The sequence below is a fragment of the Marmota monax genome, unplaced genomic scaffold (assembly GCF_021218885.2).
Source record: "Marmota monax isolate L192 unplaced genomic scaffold, Marmota_monax_Labrador192_F-V1.1 WCK01_AAM20220418_F8-fsc00327, whole genome shotgun sequence".
In the NCBI taxonomy this organism is placed as follows: Eukaryota; Metazoa; Chordata; class Mammalia; order Rodentia; family Sciuridae; genus Marmota; species Marmota monax.
The window spans coordinates 573,294-600,588 of record NW_026692808.1 but is presented as its reverse complement, the minus strand read 5'-3'; the positions used below and the strand labels follow the sequence as shown (position 1 = coordinate 600,588).

The 27,295-nt window shown below is 46.8% G+C and overlaps 1 protein-coding gene and 1 pseudogene across 4 annotated transcripts; one reads left to right on the top strand and one right to left on the bottom strand.

Annotated features, from left to right (window-relative positions):
- Positions 1–2,307: 2,307 nt before the first annotated feature.
- Positions 2,308–4,689, bottom strand: LOC124095268 (proton-coupled zinc antiporter SLC30A1-like; annotated as a pseudogene).
- Positions 4,690–7,447: 2,758 nt separating this feature from the next.
- On the top strand, positions 7,448–25,537 carry LOC124095247 (zinc finger protein 717). Of its 4 annotated transcripts, none has more exons than XM_046448419.2 (5): positions 7,448–7,646; positions 9,352–9,474; positions 21,290–21,416; positions 21,639–21,731; positions 23,697–25,537. In XM_046448419.2, exons 2-5 carry the CDS (start codon positions 9,409–9,411, stop codon positions 25,214–25,216), a joined length of 1,806 nt encoding a protein of 601 aa, XP_046304375.1. In that variant the 5' UTR covers positions 7,448–7,646; positions 9,352–9,408; the 3' UTR covers positions 25,217–25,537. The 4 variants fall into 4 exon arrangements, with proteins under 4 accessions (XP_046304375.1, XP_046304378.1, XP_046304374.1 ...); XM_046448418.2 differs by lacking the exon at positions 7,448–7,646 and adding an exon at positions 10,645–10,884 and having other exon boundaries at positions 9,372–9,474; XM_046448422.2 differs by lacking the exon at positions 9,352–9,474 and having other exon boundaries at positions 7,485–7,646.
- The last annotated feature ends 1,758 nt before the right edge of the window (positions 25,538–27,295 follow it).

The following is a 27,295-nucleotide window of genomic DNA, read 5'->3' as shown; positions in this document are numbered from 1 at the left end:
AAAACCTAAAGGCTATCCCTTCAAAGCACTTTCAAAAAATAAAACAACAAAGCCTTGTCCAATGCTCATATGCAAGTTTTTAAAATTCTCACTCTGGTGATGTCTTCTACTTAGATGTTAGACCACCTTTAAGACACAGATCCCCAAAAGAAACATTGTAAAGAAACCCCATTGAATATATTTTACCAGTAATCCTATCATATCATTGCTAAAATGTTTAGATAACAAATTGTTTTGAGATCTTAGTAAAATATTCTGTAAAGTGTTAAATCAGGAATGGACATTATACAGTAAAATTTGCAGCTTTCTCTTGTTCACCCAGATAGATTGCTCAATTTCATGTTAAAAACAAAAACAAAAACTAAAAACCTTTTGCAAAACTCAAAGCAACTATTAGGTAAAGAAGTGAATTACAGGATATCAGGTAACAGTATTAAAAGATCAATATGTTTGGGGGGGGGTAAGAAAAATGGTGGAATGAGATGGACATCATTACCGTAACTACATGTATGAAGACACCAATGGTGTGGCTCTACTTTGTGTACAACCAGAGATATAAAAATTGTGCTCTATATGTATCACATGAATTGTAATACAGTCTGCTGCATTATAAGAAATTAGAATAAAAAAGATCAAGATGTATTGCAAATTGGCAGGTTATAATTTGGCCCATTATAATATATGTGAACTTACAAACTATGTTCCTAAAATTACCTCATTCTCATTGGAAAAAACAGCTGTTCTTAAATAGACCCATTGCCAGCAAAATGCATATATTAGGGGAAAAAACAATCTACAACAAAAGATCATCTCTTTAAAAATTTTCGTATTCTAACACTTTCATCTTAAGACCTATTAAGCAATGAATTAGTTTAAATCCCCAAAGGTAGCCATCTTCAAAGTAGTCAGCTATAAAAGTTACTGAAGTAGTCAGAATACCTGTTTCTAGAAAAATAGAGCTATACATGATAACTGATTTTAATAATCATTCTTCTGAGCACAAAATCTTCATTTTCTTCACAAAGCAAAACCCCTCTTCTATCAAGAAAAATATAACTTCAAAAATATTAAAATATTTGTGTTGGATTTGAAATCTATTTCAATAATCAAATAGCCAAGAACAATTTCCTAGATGGAAAGCATGACACCCTGCAAATTAAGCCACTGGTCTAAGAACTAAGCAATGTCAAGAAATGATGATTTACAGACCCTTCAATTTTCCCTTAATTATTAATTTTGCTGAGAAGTTAATATCCAGATTGCATTAACCAACTTTCTTTTCTCTCAAGTTAGTGGCTTTTGGCAAAGCACAAGCATTAAATGGTGGTACTCAAAAAACTGTTTAAATCCATTCATGATTAGTCCCCATGAAATGCCTTTAACTTTGAAGTTATTTTTTAAACACCCACAATTTAAAAGATTAAATTAATACCTTGCGTTTACAAGCTAAGAGGAAGTTAAAAATTCTTAAAAATATTTAGATATTTTGCAAGTAGACTTCCAGTTCAATGTTTCTAATAACAATCTTTCAAAGAAAGAAATGCTGGTGAACATATTCATATTTTAGACTAACTTTGGTAGACTAGAGTTGAAATTCTCAAAATAATTTAGAGATGTAGTCTGAATATCAACATACAATAATCTAATAATTTAGTTTGGTAAACTTCTTACCTGTTCTTATTCTGCATTTGACCTATTATGTGTGAACTCTAATTCAGTTTCCTAATTATCTCACTGTTTATTGGATCAACACTTAGCAATATAGAATACAGAATAGTAACTGTTCTGCTCATAGCCATGAGCAACTCTTAAACTATGCTGCCATTATACTATGTAATGACTTCAAAGGGCAAGTAAACATTATCCAAACATCAATGGAAACAAACTTGCTGACGATGTTACAGGTCTAACAATTATAATCCTAATAAAGTGTAACAATGGGAGAAAGAAAAGCAGAGAGATACCAGTAAGAATTTTTAATTTATTTATCCCCCTAATTTTTTTATCATGGGAAAACACAAATCAAATGTCACTATGTTACATAAGGTTTATACTTACTTTAAACAAAAATGTAACAGTGTTAAAACTGTTTTTAAAAATTGTTACAGCATAGCTGTACTCTGTACTAATAATCCCAAAGTCATGATATAGGACTCTGTTATGCAGTCCTATTGTGTTCTTACAAAACTAGAATTAAACTGTGTGACCCAAACAAGGACTTCAATTACATTATTTGGCAAACTTAGAATTTTAGTGGAGTCGTTTTCCTCTTTCAGTTTAAAGCAAAAGTCAAATATCATATCTTTTTCAAGACTCAAAAGGCGATTCAGGTTGCTTGTTTGGCACTTTTTAATCTCTATCACAACAGCAGGGATGTTTTCAACTTTAGTCCTCCTGGGCTTCTTCTCTGGATTGTCACTAAGTTCTAAATAAGAAATGCTAACTGCTGGGTCCTTTCCTGCATTCTTTCCAGAATGGGCTGGTGGCTGTGTCCCACAACATTGCTTCAAAGCACACTGAATCCTGCAGGCAAGTTCACACGGACCACACTTGCATTAGTGTGCCGGGTTTCTGTTTCACGACTAAAAGACTCAGGGGTCACTCCAATTAAACTGGGCTAACTGGGCTGCATGAAATAACCACACAAGAGACACAATACCTTTTTCTTTGGGGTCACTGTGATGGCTCCTCTGACCTTAAGGGTCCGCATAAAGACACACACACACACACACACACACACACACACACACACACACGCTGACCCCTTTTATTGAGGAGAAGCTATTCAAATGAGGCAAGGCGTCAGGTTTCAGGGGGCTGAGTCTATCTTCAATCTTCATGATGTCCACTGTCAACAGGTTGACTGACACCTGGATAAGCCACACCCAAGGGCACACTAAGAGAAGGGGACACACACAAGGTACTTACATGGAAGATTCTATCCTAAACAGGGCAAGGGGTTATATTACAAAGGAACAGGTGAGCATAGCTTCACCTATGGGGCTGTAGCAAGACACACCCATGGACGAGACACCGACCCTGGGACCCAAGAAGGGTGGGGAAAGCTCTGCTACATTTCTGCGACTGAGGGCCTCAGCACCCAGCCAGGAAGTGTGACTCAGTCACGTGTAAGGTTGGTCTCTCACATTAGTGCCTACCCTAGCAAATTCAGGCTGAATGGCAGTAGCATGAATTCCAGGATTATGAAAAGCACCTTTAATAGTTTTAGCCACCTGCATGGATGATGCTGGTCTTCTCATTTTATGTGAGCAGTGGCAATGATTCTGCTTCCAGCAAGTTGCTAAACATGTAGTTCGTGAACTTCCTCAGCTCCTTCAACATCTTGAAGTTCTTTTATCAGATTTCAGATATCAGTTTGTTTAGGAACAGCATGTAAAAGAATAAGAGCAGATTCCTTTAGTAATGGGTAAGTTGTCTGAAGAAGTATACAAACCATTACATAAATACAAAGGGTTGGATCTAAATATAGCACTCAGCAAGGGCCAGCCTCATGAACTGATGCATGAGTACTATTAATTATTTCTACAAATCCTTTTCAGGGTTTAGGGAAACTTGGGTTCACACAAAAATCCCCTTCAGAACAAACTCTCCAATAAAAGTAAAAGAGCAAGGCATTTACTACCACAATCACCAACCCAAGGGATCTCCAAGCACACGCCTGTGAAGTTGTCGGGCCCTGTCATCTTCTGCTAATTTCATATCATCAGGTCCTCTGATGCGATTGCCATTCACTTGTCTTGCCATTCACTGCACCATCACTTCTGGGTTTTTCTGCATCTGCAGGGTCCAGTTTCAGCCCATTGAAACTGCTGGTACGGGCCAGCTGGGTGTTGGTCTCCTGGTCTTGTCCCTGTGTGGTTGCTCTTGACGCGGGCGCTTCTGGGGAGGCAGTGGCTGAGGCCGTGCCTCCCGGGCTAGTAGCCAAGGCCGGAGTCCTGACTGAAGCCTCTGTGATGGTGGAAGAGACAGAGACCAGCACGTTGACCAGCAGCTCTGCCATGAGGACCCTGAGGACCACCGGCGGCTGCTGCGTCTGGCGCTGCTGCATGAAGCAAGGCCCAATGGCCTTCCACAGGACGGATTCACCAGAGCCCCCATCCCCTGGACCCCGGTCCAGCTGCACGCGTTCTGGGTGGCGTGGGTCCGCCGGGGAAGAACTCGGCCACCAGCGCCAGCACGTCCCACAACACGGAGAAGGAGTACAGTATCGCCAGTGACCAGTCACCTGGCTCACCGCCATCTCCTCCCGCACCATGAACAGGAAGGTAAGCATCAGCAGCCGGTCCGTCTCTGTACAGACCAGCACTCTACGGCTGCCGCCAGGCCACCGGGAGGCGGCGATTGGGGGGGGGGGGTCAGCGACGCAGCGACTGTGTATTTGTTAATCAAAAATACAAGCTGAGTGCCACATACTCCCATGGTCTCCTCAAGGCAAAGGCTTCAGCTTCATCGTATTTTACAAGGAACCAGGAGACCTGCAGCGTCCAGTCCGGTTGCCTCCCCAAACCAGACTGAGTCAAAGGGTGACTGCTCTGGTGAACTCTGTTTCCAGCGATTCCATTCAAGCCAGCAATTGGTGCTTCACTCTTGTTTGTTTGCGGATGATGCTAAGAGAATTATCCGGATAGCTCAGATTTCACTTAGCTGCTGCAGAGGTGTTTCCAACATTGGCTCAATTCCATGAATTGTCACTTGATTCCTTCTTTCTCCACCTTCAGGAGTAATTGCAGAGGGACAAACTTCTTTGAGGAGATTGCCCAGTGTATATAGCTGTCCATCTGCAGCCACCCACAAAACAGTTTCTGAATGAAATGGTGTTCAGTTGTTGTATGATATAGTCTAAAAGGGATATAATGAAATCCATTTTCTTCTGCAGGATACTCCCTAAGTTTCTGACTGATGGCCCCAAATTGGTCAAATCTGTCATTTTGAAGTCCCATCCAAAGCTGCTTATGATCTTTTTTTTTTCTGAATTTTATTGATTACTTGGCTTTTCTGCTTTGAAGCATTAGCTTCTTTCATACCAGACATAAAATGAGCATTGATTGCCTCTTTAGATGGACAGTGCAGAAGATCTTTCTCTGGAAAACTCTTAAACTGTTATGTCCCAAGGAAGAGCTGAACTTGATGCATGAAGATCAAACAGCAAATCAATGGGATAATGCCATTTCAGGGGTATGTCTTCATATTCAAACCATATCTCACTAATGTCTTCTTGTCTCATAACCTTCTGAAAGTGCTTTTTCACTTTGCCAGTTACCAGTGTCAAATAATTTACTCTTCGAAAAGCAAATAGTATGCTTCTGTTTCTCTTTCAGTTATCTCACCTCGATACAGAGTGAAGCAGGTTGGAATTTGTTCAAGCCACCACACATCTGGGAGTATGCCTTTGTCATCTGTCATTCTTCCAGGGGTTAAAGCACTACATATAGGCTAAATTCTTTATTCAACCAAAGCCAAACCCAAGTGCTGACTTCTCTCCAGCTCCAGGCTCTGCCTGCCCAACAAGCAGAGCCCAGACCATGGGAGCCAGGAGCCTGGAGACCCCTACAGCTGCAGAAAGCCCATGGGAGCAAGCCCTGCTGCACTCCTGCTCTTTGGTATCCAGCTAACACACTGGCAGCCAGTGGAGCCTTGGAAGCCTACCACAAGTCCAGTTACCCTGGGCACCTGGAGGTGACATCCAGGTCCATCTTTTGACTCTTGACTGATAGCAAGACAACAGATGTTCAAGTCTCCACTGTTGTGTGGGCTCTAGGTTACTCTGGCCCATGCTGACTGGTTCTAATTGCAACCTGTAATTAGAGATTTCATGGTTGAGGGAATTATCCTTATCTCCAATAGGCCTTTGGCTAGAAGGTCAGGAACTATGGCTTTAGATCTCTTGAGGCTGTTTAGGTACTGGGCTTCGGATGGAAAGAGGGTGGGTCCTAAGTGTGATGTGGATGGGATCTTGGCAGGTGGCTACAGAGGGGTTGTGTACGTCCCATACCTGAGAATTGACCAAGGATGGGGGCAAGGGTGTTGATGAGGTGGCTGTAGGTGATAGGAGGAGGAGGAGGAGGAGTGGAAGTGGGGACAAGTCTGGGGAAGATTAAAGGAAATGGATGAACCTAATTTACTTAAAAGGTCTCAACTTAGTAAGGGAGTAGGGCATTGGGGGATGATGAGGAAAGAATGGGACAAAAGGATCTCGTGAATGGAGCATGTGAGAAGTGGGTCTTTAATGGTTGGTATGGTTTGCCTTACACCCTGACAATGGAGATCGTGGAGGTAGAGGTGGGTCCCCAAAATTGGACAAGTACTGAGAGTGTAGCCCTGGTGTCCAATTCGAAAGAGATGGGCCCACCTGCTATACAGTGGTTACCCGGGGCGGTCGGGGCGCTGGGCTCCCGGGCACCCTCAGTCATCTGTAGCTGTCCCACAAGGTCGGCCTTCGGTGTGGTGGGTGTGTAACCTCCCGCCTCGCCATTGGGCAAGAGGGCAACCAACTGCTCAGTGATCCACTCAATGGCATTTAGTTCAGGTACCGGAAGGTTGGCGAGGGTCAGGCCCTGACCCAGTGGCCCAACTGACCACAGCCACAGCACGCTCCGGAGGGCTCTCTGTTCTTTTAGGGGCAGTGGTAGCAGTAAGAGGTCGCTGTTTGACAGCTAACCCTGCAGGCCTTTTCATCTCCGCCACCGTAGGGTAGACGGCTACCTCGGGGGCTTGACCTCGGAGGGGAGGGCCTCCCTCCAGCTCCGCGGGTCTAGCTTGGGCGCCGGGCGGAGCAGGCCGGGCGAGGCGCCCTGAAAGGAGCACTGGCTCCCATCTGGCCAGGCCCACGGGCGCAGCAGCGCGGGAGCCCCGTGAGCACCCTCCAGACACCCTGAACTCCCGCCCAGAGCCTGCCCCGGGCCACGCCAGCCCCGGGCGTCCTGACTCGTGACGGGAGGATCTCCCACGGAGTAGCGAACGCCACTGGCGACGCCCCGTTAGTTCAGCGGGTGATAAGCTTTTCCTGATTCTTCGGAAGAAAACAGACATTGATTTCCTGTCACTTAACGAATTAAAACCCAGACAGACCTTCCAAGGTCCAACACGCTCGCCTGCAGCATCCCTAGCTAAACCGCCCGCGCTGCGAGCACCGCCCCCACACCCCGCGACCGCCCCCTTTCGGGGAGGGGCTGCGGTCACGCGCGCGGGGCGGCCAATCCCGGGCCTCCGGCAGCGCGCCCCGCAGCGGACGGCCCCGCCCCTCGGCAGGACCGCCGGGCCCTGGGGGAGGCAGGGTCGGCCGCCGTCGCCCGCTCCGCTCGGAGCGCTTCCGGAGTCCTCTGCGCATGCGCCGCACCCCCCCCCCCCGCGCCATCTTGCTGCCGACGCTCCCGCCCCCGCGGCTGTCTGGCTAGAGTGCCAAGTGCTTGCTGGGCTGGGCCGCGCCTCCGCGCAGTGGCGCGCGGGCGCCAGCGGGAGCTGGGAGGGGACGGGTGCCGCCGCGAGGCCCGGCGGGTGGGTGCGCGCCGACACCTGAGCTCACGCCGGGGCCCTGCAGCTCCCCAGGCCGCTCGCCCGCTGCGACTGCCCCGCTCCGCCCGGGGCGCCGGTTGACGCCCCCGTTCCGTTGGGTCGTCCCAGCCGAGGTGAGCTGTTCAGTAGCTCGAGCGCCGCGCCCCGCCTCACTTGAAGCAGGCCACCTGCGGCCGGCCGCACTGTGTGCCCGTGGTGTCACTGGAGCCAGTGGGGTTTCTGGGGCCCTCCGGCTGCGGCGGCAGGGCTCTGCCCTGGATGCTGGGACTCGCTGCTCCGGAGGAGCGTTCCGAGCCAGGTGGGCGGGGGTTTGGCTGGATTGGAAGCCAGCCTTGAAGGTAGATGGAAGAAACCTACGTGTCAGGTTCTGTCTTCCCAGTTCCCGACTTAAAGAGAAGCCGGTGGCCTGTGCGCTGCGGGCTCGGTCGACCCGAGTTAGCGGCGGCGTCCCTCTCCTCCCCTGCGGTCCCTTCCCTGGGCACCTGTCCGGGCGGGGCCGCTGTGCCCCCTGAGCTCGCCCTCTCTGCAGGGGGAAGCCCCGATTTCAGGGAGGGGGATTCCACTTTCACTTTGAGGACAGCCGCCCGCAGTTGGAGCTTACAGTGTCCTATACCAGACTGATGTCCAGGGACAGTAAGTTCTAACGGGGTTGGGGGTCCTGCGTGATGATGGCCCCCTAATCTTGGGGCAAAGTAAAAGTAAGCCTTACAGAGTCTGAAGGAAAGTGCCGCCAGAAAGTTCGCCTCGGCCGCATTTTCAGAGGAGGCCAGGGCAGAGAGTGATGCCCTGGATGGGCTTTGCCTGGCCCAGACAGGGGGAGACAAGAGCCCTGGACTCGCTTTGCCTGGCCCAGATAGCAAGAGACAGGAGCCCTGGACTGGGCTTTGCAAAGCTTGGCCCAGGCAGTGGGAGACAGGAGCCCTGGACTTGGCTTTGCCTGGCCTAGACAGTGGGAGACAGGAGTCCTGGACTTGCTTTGCCTGGCCCAGACAGCAGGAGACAGTAGCTCTGGACTTGGCTTTGCGAAGCCTGGCCCAGTCAGTGGGAGACAGGAGCCCTGGACTTGCTTTGTCTGGCCCAGGCAGCAGGAGCGCAGCAAGGCTCCTCTAGTAATGCTCCACCAGAAGCTGTCACCAGGTAGGCAGTTCTGGAGGTTTGGGACCAGTTTTCTTTAAAGAGTTCAGTCAGACTGAGAAGGGGAGGCTGGAGCCTTGGAAATGTTATCTATTGGAGGGGCCTGAAGGTGTGGTCTGGGGTGGAGAAATACCTGTAATACCTGGGCAGTCTGCCCACAGTACTCTTTGAACATTCCATTTCTTCATTGTTCCCAAATTGCTTCCAATGTCTTAGCTCTCAGACCTGGTTTATCACCAAATCTGGCATCTAGAAATCTGCTGATCTTCCCTCTGACCTGATGGATCTTCCTGGTAATTTAGGAAAGGTTGCCAAGGAGTCTCTACCAAATATGAAAGTTTTATTGTTTTTTTTTTTTTTTTGTACTGGAGATTGAACTCAGTGGCACTCACCACTGAGCCACATCCCCACCCTATTTTGTATTTTATTTAGAGACAGGGTCTCACTGGGTTACTTAGCACCTTGCTAAGTTGCTGAGGCTGGCTTTGAATTTGCAATCTTCCTGCCTCAGCCTCCCAAGCTGCTGGAATTGCAGGTGTGCGCCACTGTGCCTGGCTAAAGGTTTTAAAAATTGAATTTGTGGAAATGTGACTTGCCCTGGATCACTCTTCAGCTGGCCTTATTTTGCCATAGTTAAGTCAAAACAGACATTTGCTAAAAATCTTTCTTTTTGGTCTTTTCCAGCCAGTGTGTTGGTCTGAGCAGGAGAATCTAGGACCACGCCCCCTGCCCATTTCCCTCATGACTTCACCTTATTCACCTTTTCCGCCTGTTTCCAGGAGCACTGAAAAAATGAGTGAGACTCCAGTGAGTTGTTTTTATCCATTCCTCACTTGGTTTACATTATACTGCATGGGGTTTGTGGGTCCATGACTTAAAACAGAAAAGTAGAAATAAGTAAAACTGAGTCTGAAGTTAATGTTCATAAATAAAGTTGGCACACAGTTAGGTGCAGGTTTTGACTTCAGGGTCCTCTCCTTGGAGGAGCAGTGTGTACCTGGCCTTTCTGATGTTGTGCTGGAAAGGCAGACACATTTCTCACAGGATTGGAGGGAACCTGAGGAAAGAGCCTGCTCAGCTTTCATGAAACACTGTTTTCCTGTTGTGTACTCTTCACTGCTTTACAGCTTCCTTAATGAGGTTCTCCTGGAGTTCTTCAGAGAGCGTGGCCCACACAGCTTTGGAAGGCTGTCTTGGATGTCAGTGGGGCTGAGTCGACCCCAGGGCCTTCAGCGCACCTGTTCATGCAGTGGCGCTCATGGAAGGCTGTGTTATGTTCCTGTGTATGATGGTGCAGCAACTAATGGAATGCTTTTCTGTTGCGCAGACACAGCTCATCTGCACATTAACCCACTGACTGTGGTCTCAGTTCCTCAGAAAACTCACCAGGAACCCACACAGTGAAATCTAGTGACTGTTCTCAGGTCTTGACTTGAGTGTGTTGAGTTTGAAACTAGTGTTCTCAATTTTCTCTTGGCATTCCTTAGTTTCCATTCATTTTTTTAAAGTTATGTATGATGGAATGTATTTTGAGATGTCATACATACATTGGGTATAACTTCTCAGTCTTGTGGTTGTAAATTATGTGGAGTTACACTGGTCTTGTATTCATACACGAACATAGAAAAGTTTTGTCCTATTCAGTCCCGTGAACGTCCACTGCACACCCCCATTGTGTGTCAGCATCCACATATCAGAGAGAATATTAGGCCTTTGTGATTGGCTTATTTTACTTGGCATGATAGCCTCCAGTTCCATCCATTTACTGGCAAATGCCATAATTTTATTCTTCTTTATGGCTGAGTAATACTCCATGTGTATATGTACCACTTACCTTCTTGATGTAGCTCATTCAGATGGCTTATCTGTTTCCCCTTTGTCCCAGTCTCTCTTTTTTTTTTTTTTTTTTTGTGATACTGGGGATTGAACCTATCTACTGAGCCATATCCCCCAGCACCTTTTTTTTTTTTTCTTTAGAGACAGAGTTTTGCTGAATTGCTTAGAGACTTGCTCAGGTTGGCTTTGAACCTGTGATCCTCCTGCCTCAGCCTCCCAGGCCTCTGGGTTTCTTGAAGAAACCAGCCTGACCTCTTCCTTAGCCTGTAGACCACACATTCAGCTCTCATGTTGGCAGCTGTCCAAAGTGCAGATGAAAACCGCATCCTTTTGGTCTTCAAATGTGGTCGCCCTTCTCCAGCTACTATACAGACCATAAAGGTGGGTTCTTTGGACTCAGACCTCATCTCACCTGGTGTCAAGTCTGGCTGCTTTTGTTGATTTTTTCCCTTTTATTCTGTGGCTTCAGTAATGCCCCTGGGGAAGAGGAGCAGTCGGTGCTCACAAGCACAGTAACTGTTCATTGCATTGGAAGTGCCATTCTTGGAAGAATGCGGAGGCTGTGCTCCTGGGTGATTAGGTCTGTCCCTATGGGTTATTTCCCTACCCAGAGTGACTCCTTAGCATTCAGAGGTTAATGGGGCAGTTTTGAACAAGGGTCAGTTAATAGAATTGATAGACAATGCAAAGAATAAAAACAAGATAAAGATTTTATAATGTGTATCTTTGCTTATGGAAGTTTATGTCAGCGATTTGATCTATAGTTTTTATTAATACATAGTTTTATTTTGTAATTCAGAATAACTGGCATGTTTGTAAGCTCTTTTTTATTTCTGATAACCACTTAAAAATGTGAAAAATGAATGCATATCAGTTGTAACTGTTTATGGAATATACTTGTTAATAGTTGCTTAAGGAAGAAAGTTTTAAATCCACTTAACTGAACATTTAAAATTCATAATTATAGCTTCATATCTAACATGGAACTTACTTTGTTAATTTACCTTGAACTTAATATCCAAGTCTAACTGTATCCTTTCTGTTCAAATGAGGGTACCACCTAAGGTCTCTAAAGAATTTTTGGTCTTCTAGTTATCAGCTGAGTAACATGGAACTACAGAACCTACAGGCTTATTATGTGTCATGGTTCTGTGGGTCAGGCAACGGGACTGGGCAGTGTTGGTGGGCTGCTTCATGATGCCAGTCATCTTAGCTGGAAGGACCCTGGTGGCCGAGGACCTGGGGCCACCAGCCTCTCTGGCTCTGGCAGTCTCGGGAAGTCAGATGTGCCTGGCTTCTCTGGAGACCCAGGTGGAAGCTGCGAGCCTTCTGTGGTCTTCCCTCAGAAGTCTCAGATGGCCTTCCCGACACAAGCCTGGTCAGGCACGTCCCTAGGACCACTTCTGCTTAAGGAGAGGCCTTTAGACTCTGCCTTTCAGAGAGAGTAACGAGACACACCAGTTGTTAGTGTGCTGTTCCCTCCCTTTCTCTCCCGTGTGAAGCATGCTTTGTCGGTCTCCAGAGCCTCAAAGCCCCTTTATTGGTATCAGGGATTGAACCTAGGGGTGCTCAACCACTGAGATACATCCCCAGCTCTTTTTGTTTTTTTATTTTGAGACAGGGTCTCAAAAGTTACTTAGGACCTCACCGAGTTGCTGAGGCTTGAACTTGGTTTCCTCCTGCCTCAGCCTCGCAAGTCACTGGACTAGAGGAGTGCACCATTGCGTCTGGCCTCTAAACCTTTTTGTATCATGGTGTTGGTAGAAGGCTCAGCTAAGTCTTGGTGACCAGCCATCTGTACTTCCCACACACCCCCTCCATACTGAGGAGATAGGACTGACTCTGGTGGACACTCCCTGCAGCAGTGGTCAGAAAAACTGCTCCTAGTGGCCACCTGCACTGATTCTTAGCTTAAAGTCCAGTCCTCCTCCCTGAGAAAGGTGCTTTGTGCCTCCTTACTCCCCTGGCTTTGCCATTCTCTATCAGTGTTCTTCTTAAACATCTGGGTTCTTAGTGGAACATCTTTTGGTTATAAGTGGGGGATCCAGCAGCCTCCTTTTCAGTTTTTTTCTGACTCCAGACATGAATTATAAGAAATACTTTCTTTAAGTGAAGTGAGCTCCAGCTGTACTGGCATGTATTAGTCCTGAGCCACCCTCGTGCTCTCGGGGACAGGCATTTTGTTCTCTGGCAGCCGCTTCTGTCCTGGGCACTGGAGGACAGCCTTGGAAGGCCCACTTTTTACCAGGCCCACTCTGTGTCTCGCCCCAAGATCTTAGAATGCTGAAAATATTTTTGGTCTCTGATCTGGGCCACAAAGCCGTTTCTGACTTCTAAGGAGTAAGAAAAACCAGGGATAGAAATAGTTTTATTTCAAACCTGCAGAATGTTGGATCCTCCATAGTTCTTCCAGATTCTGTGTGGAAATTAAACATCCTTGCTTATTAGTTCATTTCTCATCTTTTTGTTTGTTTTTCTAGATCCTATTTGTTTAGATACCCCCCTCTTTTTTTTTGGTCTTGGGGATTGACATCAGGTGCTTAACCACTGAGCCACCTCCCCAGTTCGTTTTATTTTTAAATTTGAGACAGGGTCATGCTAAGTTGCAAAGGCTGCGTTTGAACTTGTGACCCTGCTGCCCAAGTCTGGAACGGCAGGTGTGTGCCATCCCAGAAGAAGATGGCTTCATCTTTTAGTAGCATCTGTTTGGTCTTATAGTGCCATGTGTCATGGCTTTTTATTACTGTAGCACCCCATTTCTGACTACCAGATTCTGTTCTGTTTATCTGTTGTGCTTTAAAACCACCCCAAAACTTGTTATAAGGGAGAGAGAGAGAGAACCAATTGAGAATTCCCATCCAGCATATATGCATGTACGTTATCATCAGGGTGCCATTTGGGGTCCAGGTCCTTCAAGTCCTGAACAGAGAATTGAGCAAGACACAGAGGTAGCAAAGTACAAAGTTCTTAAAGGTGAAAATAGCACCCTGTTAGAGCAGAGTGGGCCAAGCAAGAGGGTGAGGCAGGGCCGCTCTCAAGGCCTCAGGGTCTGGAAGTTAGGGTCTTATGTCCTGAGCTGTGGAGCATTCTCTTCCCTACATGGACCTGACTGATGACCTTACCCCATTTACTCCCATTGGTTACCTTACGATACAGGATTAGAATATTTTCTAATTTCCTTCTCCCCATTGGTTACTTAGAAAACGTAATTAGAATATGGTGTCCTTTACCCCATTTGTCATTTTAAAATTCACACCTGTGGCTGGAGTTGTCACTGTCATGAGTCCTCAGTGGTGGGAGTTGTCATAGTAATAGAATTTATTGTAAGCAGGGACAGGACTCTTCTCCTTGTACGAGATGAAGCTGAGCATGGTGGTGCACACCTGTGGTCCCAGTGGCCTGGGAGGTTGAGGTGGGAGGATTGCACGTTTAAAGCCAGCCTCTGCAACTTTAGCAAGGCCTTGAGTAACTTACTGAGACCCTGACTCTAAATGAAAACTAAAAAGGGCTTGGGTTTGATTCAGTGGTTATGAACCCTTGAGTTCAATCCCTGGTACAAAAAAACAGTAGAGATGGAGAAAAACATATAGTGCTGACACTGTTCAGGGAGAGCGAGAGGAGCTCAATGTCCCTTCTGCTTCCACTTAAAGTGTGAGTGTGGCTTTCTCCTGCCACTGCAGGCCAGCCTCCCTTCATGGCTTCCAGCGCTGTCCCACCTGAATGCTTCCTTGGTGGCTAGAGATGAGAGCTCTCAGGAAGCTTCCCTCCAAGGTGACCACTTGCCTGCGAATGTCAGGTGGCTACCTTGTCAGCGTGACCCCCTGGAACAGGTGCCTGCTTGCTTTAAACCCCGCTAAGAGATTCTCTGCATAGGAACCTACTAGGATCTTGCCCTTGCCCCATGATCACCCACAGTTCAGACTCTGTCTTCCCACACTCCCGTCACCTGTGTGCTCCTCACTTTTCTCACCTGTGTGTGTGCTCATTGCTGTGTGTCATGTGTAGGTGCACAGTTGTATATGTCATCATATACAAACCCTTTGTTCAGATCAAGGAAGAATAGCAGGAGTCTTTTTCTTCTTTTAAAGAATTAATTTTAACATTTCTTGCAAGACGGGCAGTTTGTGGGCTCTCTCATACAGCTAGGAGGTCCATGGAACAGGGTAGAGGAGAGTGTGGTTGCATAGTCACTAATCAAGACCTCCAGAGACCAAGCAGGAAGCAGGTCTGATTTTAGTGCGCAGTTACCATATATATACTCAGGCAGTAGCTAAGCAGATTACAGGCAGCCACCAGTGCAATGTCTACTAACTGTACTTGCAGTGACCAATCGAGGAGTGGGCTATGGAGCAAGCCCAGGGACTGCAACACATGACCTCACGCCCAGGGCTATGCCTACGGTGTAAGCAGCCTGCTGCTCACACACTAGCACGAGGGGAGAGGCCTGCCACCTTAAAGTATGCCATGAATGCAGTACCCCAGGCACTTGTCCCCACATCTCCCCGCTCTAACTGTGCTTCAAGGACCTCAGCCAGCATTGCTGTTTTTCGTCTAGTGGCCTTTACATGGTTACGTAAGCATCTCACAACACAAGAAAAAATTATCACTAAAACAGTAGGGCCAGGGTAATAGCATTATAAGGATTAGTTAATTTGGCTATCAGGTTTTTCCAGTGCTCCGTCAGTCCCTGGAAGAAAGAAGAGGTTGTCAAGATAGACACCTTCATCTCATTGATTTTGACAATTGCCTTAGTAAGGTTTTGCGTAGTCATAACACATTAGCATCCCAAGTGCCCTTAATATGCAGAGAAAAACTGGAGAAGTGTAAGGTTACATTTTCAGATACAGCATATTGGGTGACACAAATACTATGAAACTCAGGGTCACAATGAGCCTCTGCAACAAAACAGAATATCTAGTTGTTCCTGGTGAGGTCTAGTTCTTGCTGATGACTAAAATAGCAGCTTGGAAGATTTTATTTAAGTCACTTTGAATGGCAAAGGCTTCTGCCACGGCAGTGGACACATTGTTCACAGTCTGAGCAGCCTGGATACTCCACGTGAATGAAGCAGTGACAGTGGTTGTGGTGGCATTGGTGGTCACCAGGGCAGTAATCCCAGAGATGATGTTAATTGCACACCTTGTCTGTTGCAGGATCTCATTTAGAAGATTCTTCATCTCCATGTCCCATGGACTCCTCAACTCTGGACAGGGTCACTGGAAGCCAGATTGCTGGGGGCACTCTGAAGAAAAATATAGGTTTAGCTTTCGCAGCAGGGGTTAGACAATTTGTGAGCCAGCAGGATGTATTGACTGCACAAGGGATCTCTGTATGAGTGACATTTATGCCATCATTGATTAATAGCATGGCAAAGGGTGGCATAACACAAGCTTGTGCATAGTGGGTATGGGTATAATTTGTCACAAAGGCAAATCCATGGTCAAGGTCTGGACTCAGTATAGACCCATTCATCCAGCCGGCTGTTGCAGCTAGCAATATTGGCGTGATGTCCATCATGCCATACTGATTTCCTGTCTACTGGTTGGTAACGGCTTGTCCCGTGAGCAGTTACTGCAGTGGCCCGTAGGGTTTGGGAGCACATCAGTTACATTCCAGGGAGCTGCGCCTGCCCAGGTGCATAGATATTGTTCTTCCCCAGAGAAATTCTTCTTATTAAGTAGATAAGCTATGGCAGTGACACATTATTCCATGGAATGCTACCATTATCTGAGGGGAGCTTTCCAAAAGCGTTATTGGGCATGTTGGCAGCAAGGGTTTCTTGCATTTGTCATGAGGGAGTCTATGGCTACAGGTAGCATTAACTATATTTCTAAGGCCAGTGAGAGAAAGCCCAACACAAGACTTATTACAGTTATCTATAATAGTTTCTCTGGAAAGAGCAAAACAGAGGGGACTGTCCTGATTGTAGGTCTCATTATTATCAACTATGGAGAAACAAATGGGCAGGGTAGGTATGGAAATGCTGGTATTTCAGGTACAGTTACCTGTTGGATAATTCAGGATCAGTAAGGTTGGAATTATTGGAAAAGCGCTTAGGTAAAGTCCCTTCCCAATTAGCAACTACTAAAAGTGATGGCCTAGTGACCAAAGCTCAATTTACCTCATGGGAGGCTTCACTATTAGCAGTGAGCATTGCACACACTAGGACCATCGTCATAGGCCCAGGGATGGGATTGCCACCAGGCAAAGGGGCCAATCTGGTGGCTTATTCAAAAAGACCTTTATCACCCCAGGATTCTCTACATGAGGTCTATTTGTGTTGTTGAGTCCTTTGCTTGTGAGGTTTCTCCTCCAGAGTTGGTTCCTTTATCTTATTGGTTGGTGGTTCTGGGGGTCCAGGGCTTGACTTTCTGGCAGGCACCCAGATGGGGTGAGGCTCCTCTTAACCTGTGCAAACCCCCGACCCGTGGTTAGGAAAGGCCTCGGACCATCCCATGCATTTGTTATGGGATCCTTCCATGAGATCATAGGTAGATGGGAGGGCCCCAAGAGGGGGGCCCAATGCTTATAGGCTGCTGTTTCCATAGAAGATTTTGACATTGAAAGAAAAATTAAAGCAAATAAGTTTTTGTTCAAGGCATCAAGAGGGGACTTGGTATAGTTTCCCTCCTGTTTTGTAGCATGGTCTTTAATTCCTTGTGTGCTTTTTCTATTATGCCTTGAGTCTAAGGGTTGTAGGGGATCCCAGTTAAGTGCTATATATGCCAGTCATTACAAACCACTTGAAATGTCTTGCTAGTATAGATTGGCCCATTGTCAGTTTTAATAGACATGGGAACATTTGTAATTCCAAAACATTTAAGTAGATGGGAGATGGCCTTTTTTTGTGGTTTCTCCTGTGGGGGCTGTGGCCATTACACAGCCTGAGTTGGTATCAGTGATTATATGAATATATGTTAAATTTCCAAAAGGTACATAATAATGAGTGACATCCATTTGCCATAGAGCATTAGATTTTAACTCGGGGATTTACTCCAGCAGGTTGTGCAGGGCCAATGGGGAGAAAAGGTGTACATTTTTTGCAGTCTCTGACTAGCTGTCTGCAAGCCTCCTTAGTCCTGCTTTTATGCAGCTACCATCACTGAGGGCTGCAGAGAGGCTTGAACTGCTTGTGTCCCTATATCCTGGGGGGCCAAAATCCACTCATCCAGTGTGCCATTTCAAACTGGAGCCACTGCTGCTCTGTGTTCCTTATTTAGTCCATCCCAGATCAACTTCTTGGCTAAGGCCACCCTGGCTCCTTCATGAGACACCTTCCCTTCTTCTGCCTTGTTTACCCTGTCAGTAAACTGTGGCAAGTCCTCTGTGGCCTTCTGCCTTAAGCCCTATATGGAAACTGTCCCTCCCCCAGCTGGCAACTTCCTCCAGGCTCTCAGAGCACAGAGCCACACCTGATCGAAATAATTTGGTTGGCCTGTAGCCTGTACCGCAGGGGAACTATAGTTCCCTCTCCCTGCAAGCAGTCAGCTGGAAGGCTAACATTTGTGGTGTGGTTAGGATCCCCTTGGTGTTCATATTCATCACAGGAGAATGCCTTCCACTTCAAAAATGTTGCAGGCTCAAGAGCTGCTCTGGCTAGGTCTCTCCAGTCCTGAGGGCAATTTAGTTCAAGACTGAGTGATTCAAGCGTTTGCTCTGCAAGGTGCTCTGGTGTGGGGACCTTGTTGACTGGGAAGGCTTGTACTCCTTCACCCCCCTTCTCATCTCTTATCCTACATAGATGTTCAAAAGGATCTCTGGCTCCTAGAATAGGTTTCTGGGACACCATGTCTGGGGCCTGTCTGGTGGCCTGGTCATTTCCAAACTGTCATAGTCCTTTGCTGGCTTTGGCATTGCCTCATAAGGAGGCAGTTGCCATTGACTCAGGGAAGGATATCACCTTTGCCTGTCAGTAGAAGGCGCACCTGCACCACTTGTGGTCACCTCTTCCTGCACATGAAGGCTAGAGGTACCATTTCCTGCCTTTCTCCCTCCTACACCTGCTGCAGTTGCTTTTGAGGTAGAATTCTCCCCCACCTTTTCCCCCCATCTGTCTCTCACAGCCTCATCTTCCCTCAGGGCCATCATTATATGACCAGGGTCTGTTGCAGGTTCCCCTAAACTTTGCTGAATGGCTGTCACAATAGGAAAAAATGTAGTGATATATTATACCCCTGTCTCACTTCAGCTTGCTGCTCATTTGACATTATCTTGTCCCATATCCTAGGATCAAAATCATCAGCAGTATTGATCTGTGGGTTAGTGTTTATTATTATTATTACATCTCAGAACTTCTGGGCTTCTCTCTTCTTCAGGATTAAACCTCTAGTATCTAAGAGAGTGTGCAGCACTTGCAGCTGCGAGTCTGTGGTGGAACTCAGTAGGTTCCCCGTTTTCCCTTCTTCACTGCTCTGTGAGGGGCCACACCCTGTCTTATAGGCTTACCTCAGGTCCCTGCTCAGGCACCTGCTGTGTGGGCTCTCTCATCCAGCAAGGAGGTCCCACAGAACAGGGTAGAGGAGAGTGTGACTGGAGTCGCTAATCAAGTCCTGCAAGACCAAGCAGGAAGCATGTCTAATTTCAGTGTGCAGTTACCATGTATATATACTCAGGCAGTAGCTGAGCAGATTACAGGCAGTCACCAATGCAATGTCTGCTAACTGTCCTTGCAGCCACCAATCGAGGAGTGGGCTATGGAGAAAGTGCAGCGACTGCAACACATGACCTCATGCCTAGGGCTGTGCTTACAGGGTACGTAGTTTGCCACTCACACGCCTAGCATGGGGGAGTGGTTTGCCACTCAGGCGCCCTTAACATATGCCATGTGTGCAGTACTCCATGCCCTTGTCCCCACAAGGCAGAAAATTCTCTCAGGTGTCCATCTTTGAGGAGTGTTGTACAGTCTTAGCCAGTGAGACTTTTCTCCAGGCCCCTCTCATTTGTGTGACTTGTGGAGAGGTTGGGTGTCCTTTTCATCTTTGTTCTTCTATAGGCAGATTTCTTCTTGCTGGCTTTATTCATAATTTTTTTTTCATTTTTTTCAATTTTGTTGCTAGGGCTTGAACCGCTGAGCCACATCCCCAGCCCATTTTTTTGTTGTTTTATTTTAATATTTATTTTTTAGTTGTAGTTAAACACAATACGTTTATTTTACTTATTTATTTTTATGTGGTGCTGAGGATTGAATCCAGGGCCACACACATGCTAGACAAGTGCTCTACCTCTGAGCCACAACCCCAGCCCTGTTGTTTTATTTAGAGACAGGGTCTCACTGAGTTGCTCAGGGTCTGAGTTGCTGAGGCTGGCTTTGACCTTGTGACCCTCCTGCCTCAGCCTCCTGGGCCACAGGGATCACAGGCATGCACCACTGTGTCTGGCTATGTTTTTATTTTTTTGAGTGCTGTTTTAGCATATTACCCAGTTTGACATTGCTTATTTGAGAACTCCAACGTATTGGCCATATCTGTCTGATGCCTGTTCTTTCACCTCATGTTGTAGTTTCACCTTTGCTCTGCAATGTGGTTTTCCTTCTTCCTAGGCACACATGGTGTGCTGGGTAAATGAACTGGAAAGCATAGGCGTGCTGGAAGCGGTCTTAGTTTCTTCGCCTGATATAGCAAAACATCTTGTACTGGGTGCCTTGTAAGAAGCAGAAATGCATTGCTCATAGTTTCAGTGGCTGGAAAGTTAAGATTAGGTGTCTGGTGAGGTCCATCCTTCCTAAGTGGGGCCTGTTCTGTGTCCTCACATGGTGAGATGTGCAAAGAAGCCCTCTTCCCTTCTTTCTCCCGTGTTTAGGGGGTAGTCCCACTCCTAAGTTCTTTCCACACAGGACCAGTCATGTCCCAAAGGCACCAGCTTTTGTTCTGATGCGTTGGTGTGAGGCTTCAGTGTGCAGGTGTTGGGAAGACCCCTCCCCCTCCCCCGGGGATGTGGGCCTCAGTTCTGTAAGTCCTTCTTCTGTGGAGCTTCTGCCTCTGGGTGGGGGTTTCATATGTGTTCCCTGTTGTTATTGAGTTTTCCTCCCCTGTGGTGAGTCCAGATGGCCAGAGTGGACTGGATTTGGGCGTTTCTGTCCTCCTCTGGGGATGGCTGGTATGGGCTGAAGCTGGGTATCCCCTCCACCCAAGTAACTCAAGCTTAAGCTCTGACACAGCACATCAGGTCAGGCTCTGCCTAAGTGGCTTCCTGGGGACCAGCGAGTTAGGAAGAAGAGTGCTTTGGTCTGCCCCCCAGTGGAAGCCGGGGAGTTCTGAGGTGCACGCAGTCCTGGTGTGTTTGCCTAGCACGTGTTGTGTGGTGCTGTGGCTGGACTGGAGTGGGGACTTCATGACCTGAAGAGCACGGCACCTCTTCTTTTCCAGTGAGGTGCATGTTACGGCACACAACAGGGCTCTCCTTTCTCCTGTCTCACCCCAGTCTGTATAGAAATTGGGTCCAGATTAGTGCGTTAGACACCTTCTTCCTGGTGTTTATACTACATCTTCATGCCAGATCACATGGTCCTTGGAGCAGCAGGATTTTAGTCATGTATATTTCCACTAACAAGGATGGTTTTAGGTCTATAAGGTAAACTTTGTGAAAGTCTTTATAATAATTTAATAATTATAGTGGCAGAATTTTTCTGATTTTCCTTTCTCCCTTGATGTAAAGTACAAAGCAAACTCTTAATTTTACATGAGATACTTGCACACACACACACACACACACACACGAGTTAATGCCCAGATTCTTGTTTTTGTGCCCAGGGAAGAGGGCTTGGGCTGAGGAGACATGTTCATTACAGGGGATGGTGTCCTTTGAGGATGTGTCTGTGGACTTCACCTGGGAGGAGTGGCAGGACCTGGATGATGCTCAGAGGACCCTCTACAGGGACGTGATGCTGGAGACCTACAGCAGCCTGGTGTTCTTGGGTGAGTGAAATGCCCCAGTAACTCACAGAAGGAACACTTTGTTCCTTGGTGGTAAATGTAGGCACCATTTGTAACATTTCATGCCGCTTAGGTTGAAAACTCGAGTCCGTGAATAACGCATTACCCCTCTCTAGCCAAAGGTTCCTGCAGGCCCCTTCATTGCCCAGCTTCTAGGTGGGCTGCTGTCATTCTCCAAAGTCCTGCATTATTTCTCATTAACAGGGCTTTTCATTACCAGACCTGAAGTTATTTTCAAGTTGGAGCAAGGAACAGAGCCATGGCTGGTTAAAGAAGCCCTGGACCGGTGTCTTCCAGGTCAGTCTATGTGCTGGGCATGGGAGGCCAGGAGGAACAAGCAAGGCAGAGGTCGGCCTTGCCCTGCACCCTCACACCTTGTCGGCTCAGGGAGGCCGTGGTGGCTCACGTGCCCCTGCTCTGTTGAGTTCTCCGTCCACTGGCACTAGCTTAAGCCCACCTTCCCTGTGGCTGCTTTTGCTACCCACCTTTCCAGTGTCCTCATTGCCCTGGTTTCTCCACGCTGTGGACTTTGTTCAGATGTTAGTTCACACGTTCGTTTATCCTTTCTGCGTATCTTTTTTTTTTTTTTTTTTTTTAAAGAGAGAGGAAGAGAGAGAGAGAGAATTTTAATATTTATTTTTTAGTTTTCGGCAGACACAACATCTTTGTTTCTATGTGGTGCTGAGGATCGAACCCGGGCCGCGTGCATGCCAGGCGAGCGCGCTACCGCTTGAGCCACATCCCCAGCCCCCTTTCTGCGTATCTTAATTGAGCAGATTTTAAGCTTGATAATATTATAGTTGTACATAGTACCACAGTGCTCAAAGTGATGCCTTTTTTTCCCTATAGTTTACAGTCTGATGAGAGGGAAATGAGAATGATATTATAGGTTGTTGGATTAGAACCACAAGGCGTATTTAATCAGTGAAAGAGAGAAGTGTTGTGTGATGGTTCAAGAAGGGGGTCAGAGAAGGTGATATCAGGGGATGTTTAGGAGTCTGCTTTGGCATAGCTGCAGTTTGGGTTGCCGCTTTTCCAATGTTGACATATAGTCTATAGGAAATGTAAAATCTAAATTCAAGAGTGGGACAACTTAGAGATACAGATTTAGAAATCAGTGGTTTAAAGCTATTAATTAAGTCATTTTTATTGAGTAAGTCATCTTTACAATTGATAAGAAAATGAGAAGAAAGGTCCAAGAGTGAGCCTCATGTACCACAATGTTGGAAATCAGGAAGCAGAGGAAGACCTGGCATAGGAGCATGATAAGGGAGGTCCTGGACTTGGAAGGGACCAGGAGGTTCTGGTTCTCAGGGCCAAATGAACCAGTGTGTGTTGCAGTGCTCAGACTTTTGGGGGCATGGATCTTGAATTCAGCATTTCTGCCTTCCATTTGTGGAAATCATTCTAAAATAACAGAATGAGAAATGAACAGGAGATTCCATTTTCTATGACACTGGGAGGTAGCTAAACACCAACACAATACAGAGCAGAGCATTACCAAGCAGGGCCATGTGCTGGACCTTGGAAATGGTACTCCAGGGCTGCTGGCCACAGAGGTGGTGCAGAGCTAGAACCTCTGGCCAGGAGGGTTGTCCAGGTTGTAGCTGCAGTTCCTCAGGCCTGGTTCAGAGGAACACAGGGAACTGGGTTCAATTAGGAATTTGCAGGAAGCTGTCCTGGTTCAACATGGGGAAGAGGAGTTTTTCTTTTAATTTGAAATCCCCTAAAAGCCTCTAGCCACTTCCTAGGGAGTTGTGAAAACTAAATAAACACATATGGTTCCCATCCCTAAGCCATATTCCTTCCAGACAAATGACCTTCCTGCAACTGCAGGTAGCTGATCCATAAAGTCTTTCCAGTCTTCAAAACAGAACTGGTATGAATGCCAGCAGGAAATACCCACCATTGTTAATAAAATAGAGGGAGGAACTGAGAAAATAAATGGCCAAAAGTTAGCACTTAGTTTAAAATTGCAACCAGCCACTAAGGACATATTTTTACCAAATATTTCTTCACAATATAAAAAAGAAAAAAGTGAATCAATGAAAAGCAATTTAGCACTAGAAAATCAATTAATGTAACATTTCACTGTCAAAAAGAAAAACCATACACTTATAAAGCTAGTACTTATTGACTCCTATGAACTCTTATGCTGCTATGATAGGAAGAAACTTCTTTACATTTACATGAGCATTCTACAAAGGGTGTTGACATGTGGTTCATGGGAGTGTTTGTTTATTTCTTATTTTGTCATTTCAGATGTGCAGATAGTTGATGATGTGGTTGAGAACAGCCAAGAAAATCACGGAAGACACTTGTGGCAAGTTGTTGTCAACAGCAGCACATCAGCTAAGGAGAGACTTGAATTAGGAAAGGCATTTCATTTGAGCTCAAAATGTATTTCAAATCTGATGGTAAATAATGGGAACTCTTCAGTAATGAGACCTCAGGAGTTGGATGTGTACCAACTCATGCCTTTCCCTGGAGGGCCTGTTGTGAGATGCACAGCAGAGAAGTCTGGTGCCTATGAGGTGCCCGGGAAGGCCCTCAAACACAGTGAACTCCTCAGCCAGAGCCACAATGCCCAGGCTGGGCAGCAGCATCTGGAAGGTGGGGGACAAGGGAGTGCCCTCAGCACAGAGAGGGGCAGCATGGCAGGGACCTGTTCGCACAGTGAGTGTGGGAACAGCTGTGCGTCTCCCCAGGCAGGGAGGAAACCCTTCACATGTGGTCTGTGTGGCAAGACTTACTCCAGAGCATCTGCCCTTGCTGACCATCAGAAAAAGCACACAGGAGAGAAGCCCTACAAGTGCAGCAGATGCGAGAAGTCCTTCTTTGTTAGATCTGTTCTTAGAGACCACCAGAGAACACACACTGGGGAGAGGCCCTACACATGCAGCAGCTGTGACAAGTCCTTCTGCCATCGGTCGGCCCTCATTACGCACCAGAGGATCCACACTGGGGAGAGGCCCTACGAATGCTGTGAATGTGGGAAGGCATTCCGCAGGAAGTCGGCTCTCATCATCCATCGCAGGATTCACACAGGAGAGAAGCCCTATGAGTGTGAGGTGTGCAAGAAAGCCTTCTGTCAGAAATCAGTCCTCAGCTTACATCAAAGGACTCACACAGAAGAAAAGCCCCACGAGTGTGACCAGTGTGGAAAAGCCTTCTGCCGGAAGTCGGCCCTTACCATCCATCAGAGGATCCACACGGGAGAGAAGCCCTATGAGTGTGCACAGTGCAAGAAGACCTTCTGTCAGAAGGCAGGCCTCACTCTGCATCAGAGGACTCACACAGAAGGAAAGCCCCATGAGTGTGACCAGTGTGGAAAGACATTTTTCCTGAAGTCGGGTCTCACCATGCATCACAGGACTCACACGGGGGAGAAGCCCTTCAAATGCAGCGAGTGTGGGAAGGCCTTTTCCCAGAAGACCCACCTCCGGAGGCACCAGAGCATGCACACCGGGGAGAAGCCCCACACATGTGCCCAGTGTGGGAAAGCCTACTTTCATAAGTTGGATCTCACCAAACACCTGCGGATTCACACTGGCGAGAAGCCCCATGTGTGTGCTCAGTGTGGGAAAGCTTTTCGCATGAAGTCATACCTCCACGTGCATCAGAGAACACACACTGGGGAGAGGCCATACGAGTGCAGCAGGTGTGGGAAAGCCTTCCGCCGCAAGTCGCATCTCAGCAGTCATCAGAAGATTCACCCGGAAGCTGCTCCGCATGGTGGAGACTGGCTGTGTGTGCTGCAGAGAGCCCCGACTGTTCTCTAGCTCGCCTGCCCACCCCTGCCTCTGCTTGCTGTGGGAGGAGCCTGCAGCTGCCTGGGTCCATGCAGTGTAGACACATGGGACCAATGTTGCTTCCAGGTTAGATGACAAACATTCCCTGTGATGCTGTCAGATGACAGACATTCCCTGTGACGCTGCCTGAGTTCTTGAGTCCCATGATACCCAGGGTGGCCCTGAGAAATCTTGTTAGAGAAGGTGATTGTGACCGAAAAGGAGTTGCCTGAAGAGATCAGATGGCTTCTCTTTCTAAGCCTCCATTTATACCTCGTAGGAGTGAGAAATAAATCCTCCTCTGTTGAGCCATTTTTCGTGTGATCTGTTTGCATTACAACCCACTGAGGCACATTCCCTGTACAAGCTTTTGAGAGAAGTTTTCAGCCCTTGTTATGAAATTCACACAGAAACCTGTCATCATCTTTTATTCTTTGTTCAGTTTACCAGAAAAATCAGAGGAATAATGCCACAAATTGGGAACACCTTTTCAGGCAGAACACGGAGAATGAAGTAAATTTTTATAGTATCTTTAGTGTGTCAAAGCTTTGAACATAACTTTCAGTTTTTTCATATACCAGAATTTTTTGTAAAGGGAAAGCAACTGATTTATGTGATAAGGATATAAATTTTCAAATAGGTTGCATATAGTATCACAATGCTTGTTGAAGTACTGGACCATTGGCCAGTAGTGATGTGAGTGGTGATGTGGCCTGCCAGCAGGTATTTGACTCTATCTGCAGGAACTTGGGGTTGTCATAACTGGAGTTCATAGGACCAGCCTCTGCACAAAGCAGCTCCTCCAGGTGGAGGGTTTGTGCATGAGCATTCAGCATTACCACGTTCTCTGACTGGAAACCCATGGTGGAGATGTATGTGTACACCTGCCATAATGTGACATATTGAGATACTCCAACTAAATACTGCTCTAGCTTCTTTATTCCTGAATACATGAAGTGTAAAGTATCATTGTACATACTTCCCCCCTACTTTTCTATTGTATAAAATTTGTGTAAATAATATTACTAATCTGATTTTTGATTGGCAAATATAACTTCTTTCCGAAGTTCGCATCTTTCAGAGTCAGCCAATAGGGTTTTTTGTTTTTTTTTTAATTTTAGGTGGACACAATTTTTTTTTTATGTGGTTCTGAGGATCAAACCCAATGCCTCATGCATGCTAGGTGAGCACTCTACCACTGAGCCACAACCCCAGCCCAAACCAGTAGATTTTTAATACAAGCAAATACACAGAAATGTGTGAGTCAGGCATGTTGTTAACGTCTTAAGTCTGATTAAACAGATGTGAGCAACGGCCCTGACTTTCCTACTCCGTGTAAAGCAGTCTGGAAGGAAAGTTTCCCTCTGTTGACAGCAGACATGAGTGTGTGCTAAGGAGCTGTGTGATCGAGGGGTCTTCGTTTGCATTGATGTGCCCTGTGTGCATTTCCGTTGGTGGGGATAGTGACTCTTCCCTCTGTTGATTGCCCTTGCTTCATACCTGGATGGGGAGTGCTAACAGGACTTGCCTCCAGGGTTGAAGTGAGGCACCTGCTGGATGTTGCAGAGCTTTGAGCACTGCCTGGCACTTCATGAGTACTGAGTCACCTGGCTGTGAGAGTGATGGCGATGACTGATCTACAGAGTAACTGTTAAAAGCGGCAGGTGGCAATGACAGACTTGTTCGGCTTCGTGAGAACCATCTTCAACTTTCTGGCAAAGTGTTTTCTTAGCTTACCCACTTCTACACATGAGATACTCAGAGTTACTGGGTTAAACTTTGTATTAGCCAAGATCATTCTTTCTTTTAGTACTCTTTGAGCATGATTGGTAGGGGTCTGTGGCTTGTCTGGAAAAGCCCTCTCAAGGCGGAAGGGAGATGTGGAAGAGACAGCAGCAGGACATTGGTTACTAGGTGTGCCCCCTGCTTGCACATTCCAATCCTTGGAGTAGAGACTGGAGAGCTGTTGAGGCAGTGTGGTGGTGTGAAGGGTCACCAGTAGCCAACCCAGGAGCCCCTCTTTTTTGGAGACATTTATGCAGAGTATTCAGTTTTTTGGTAGCAGGGATT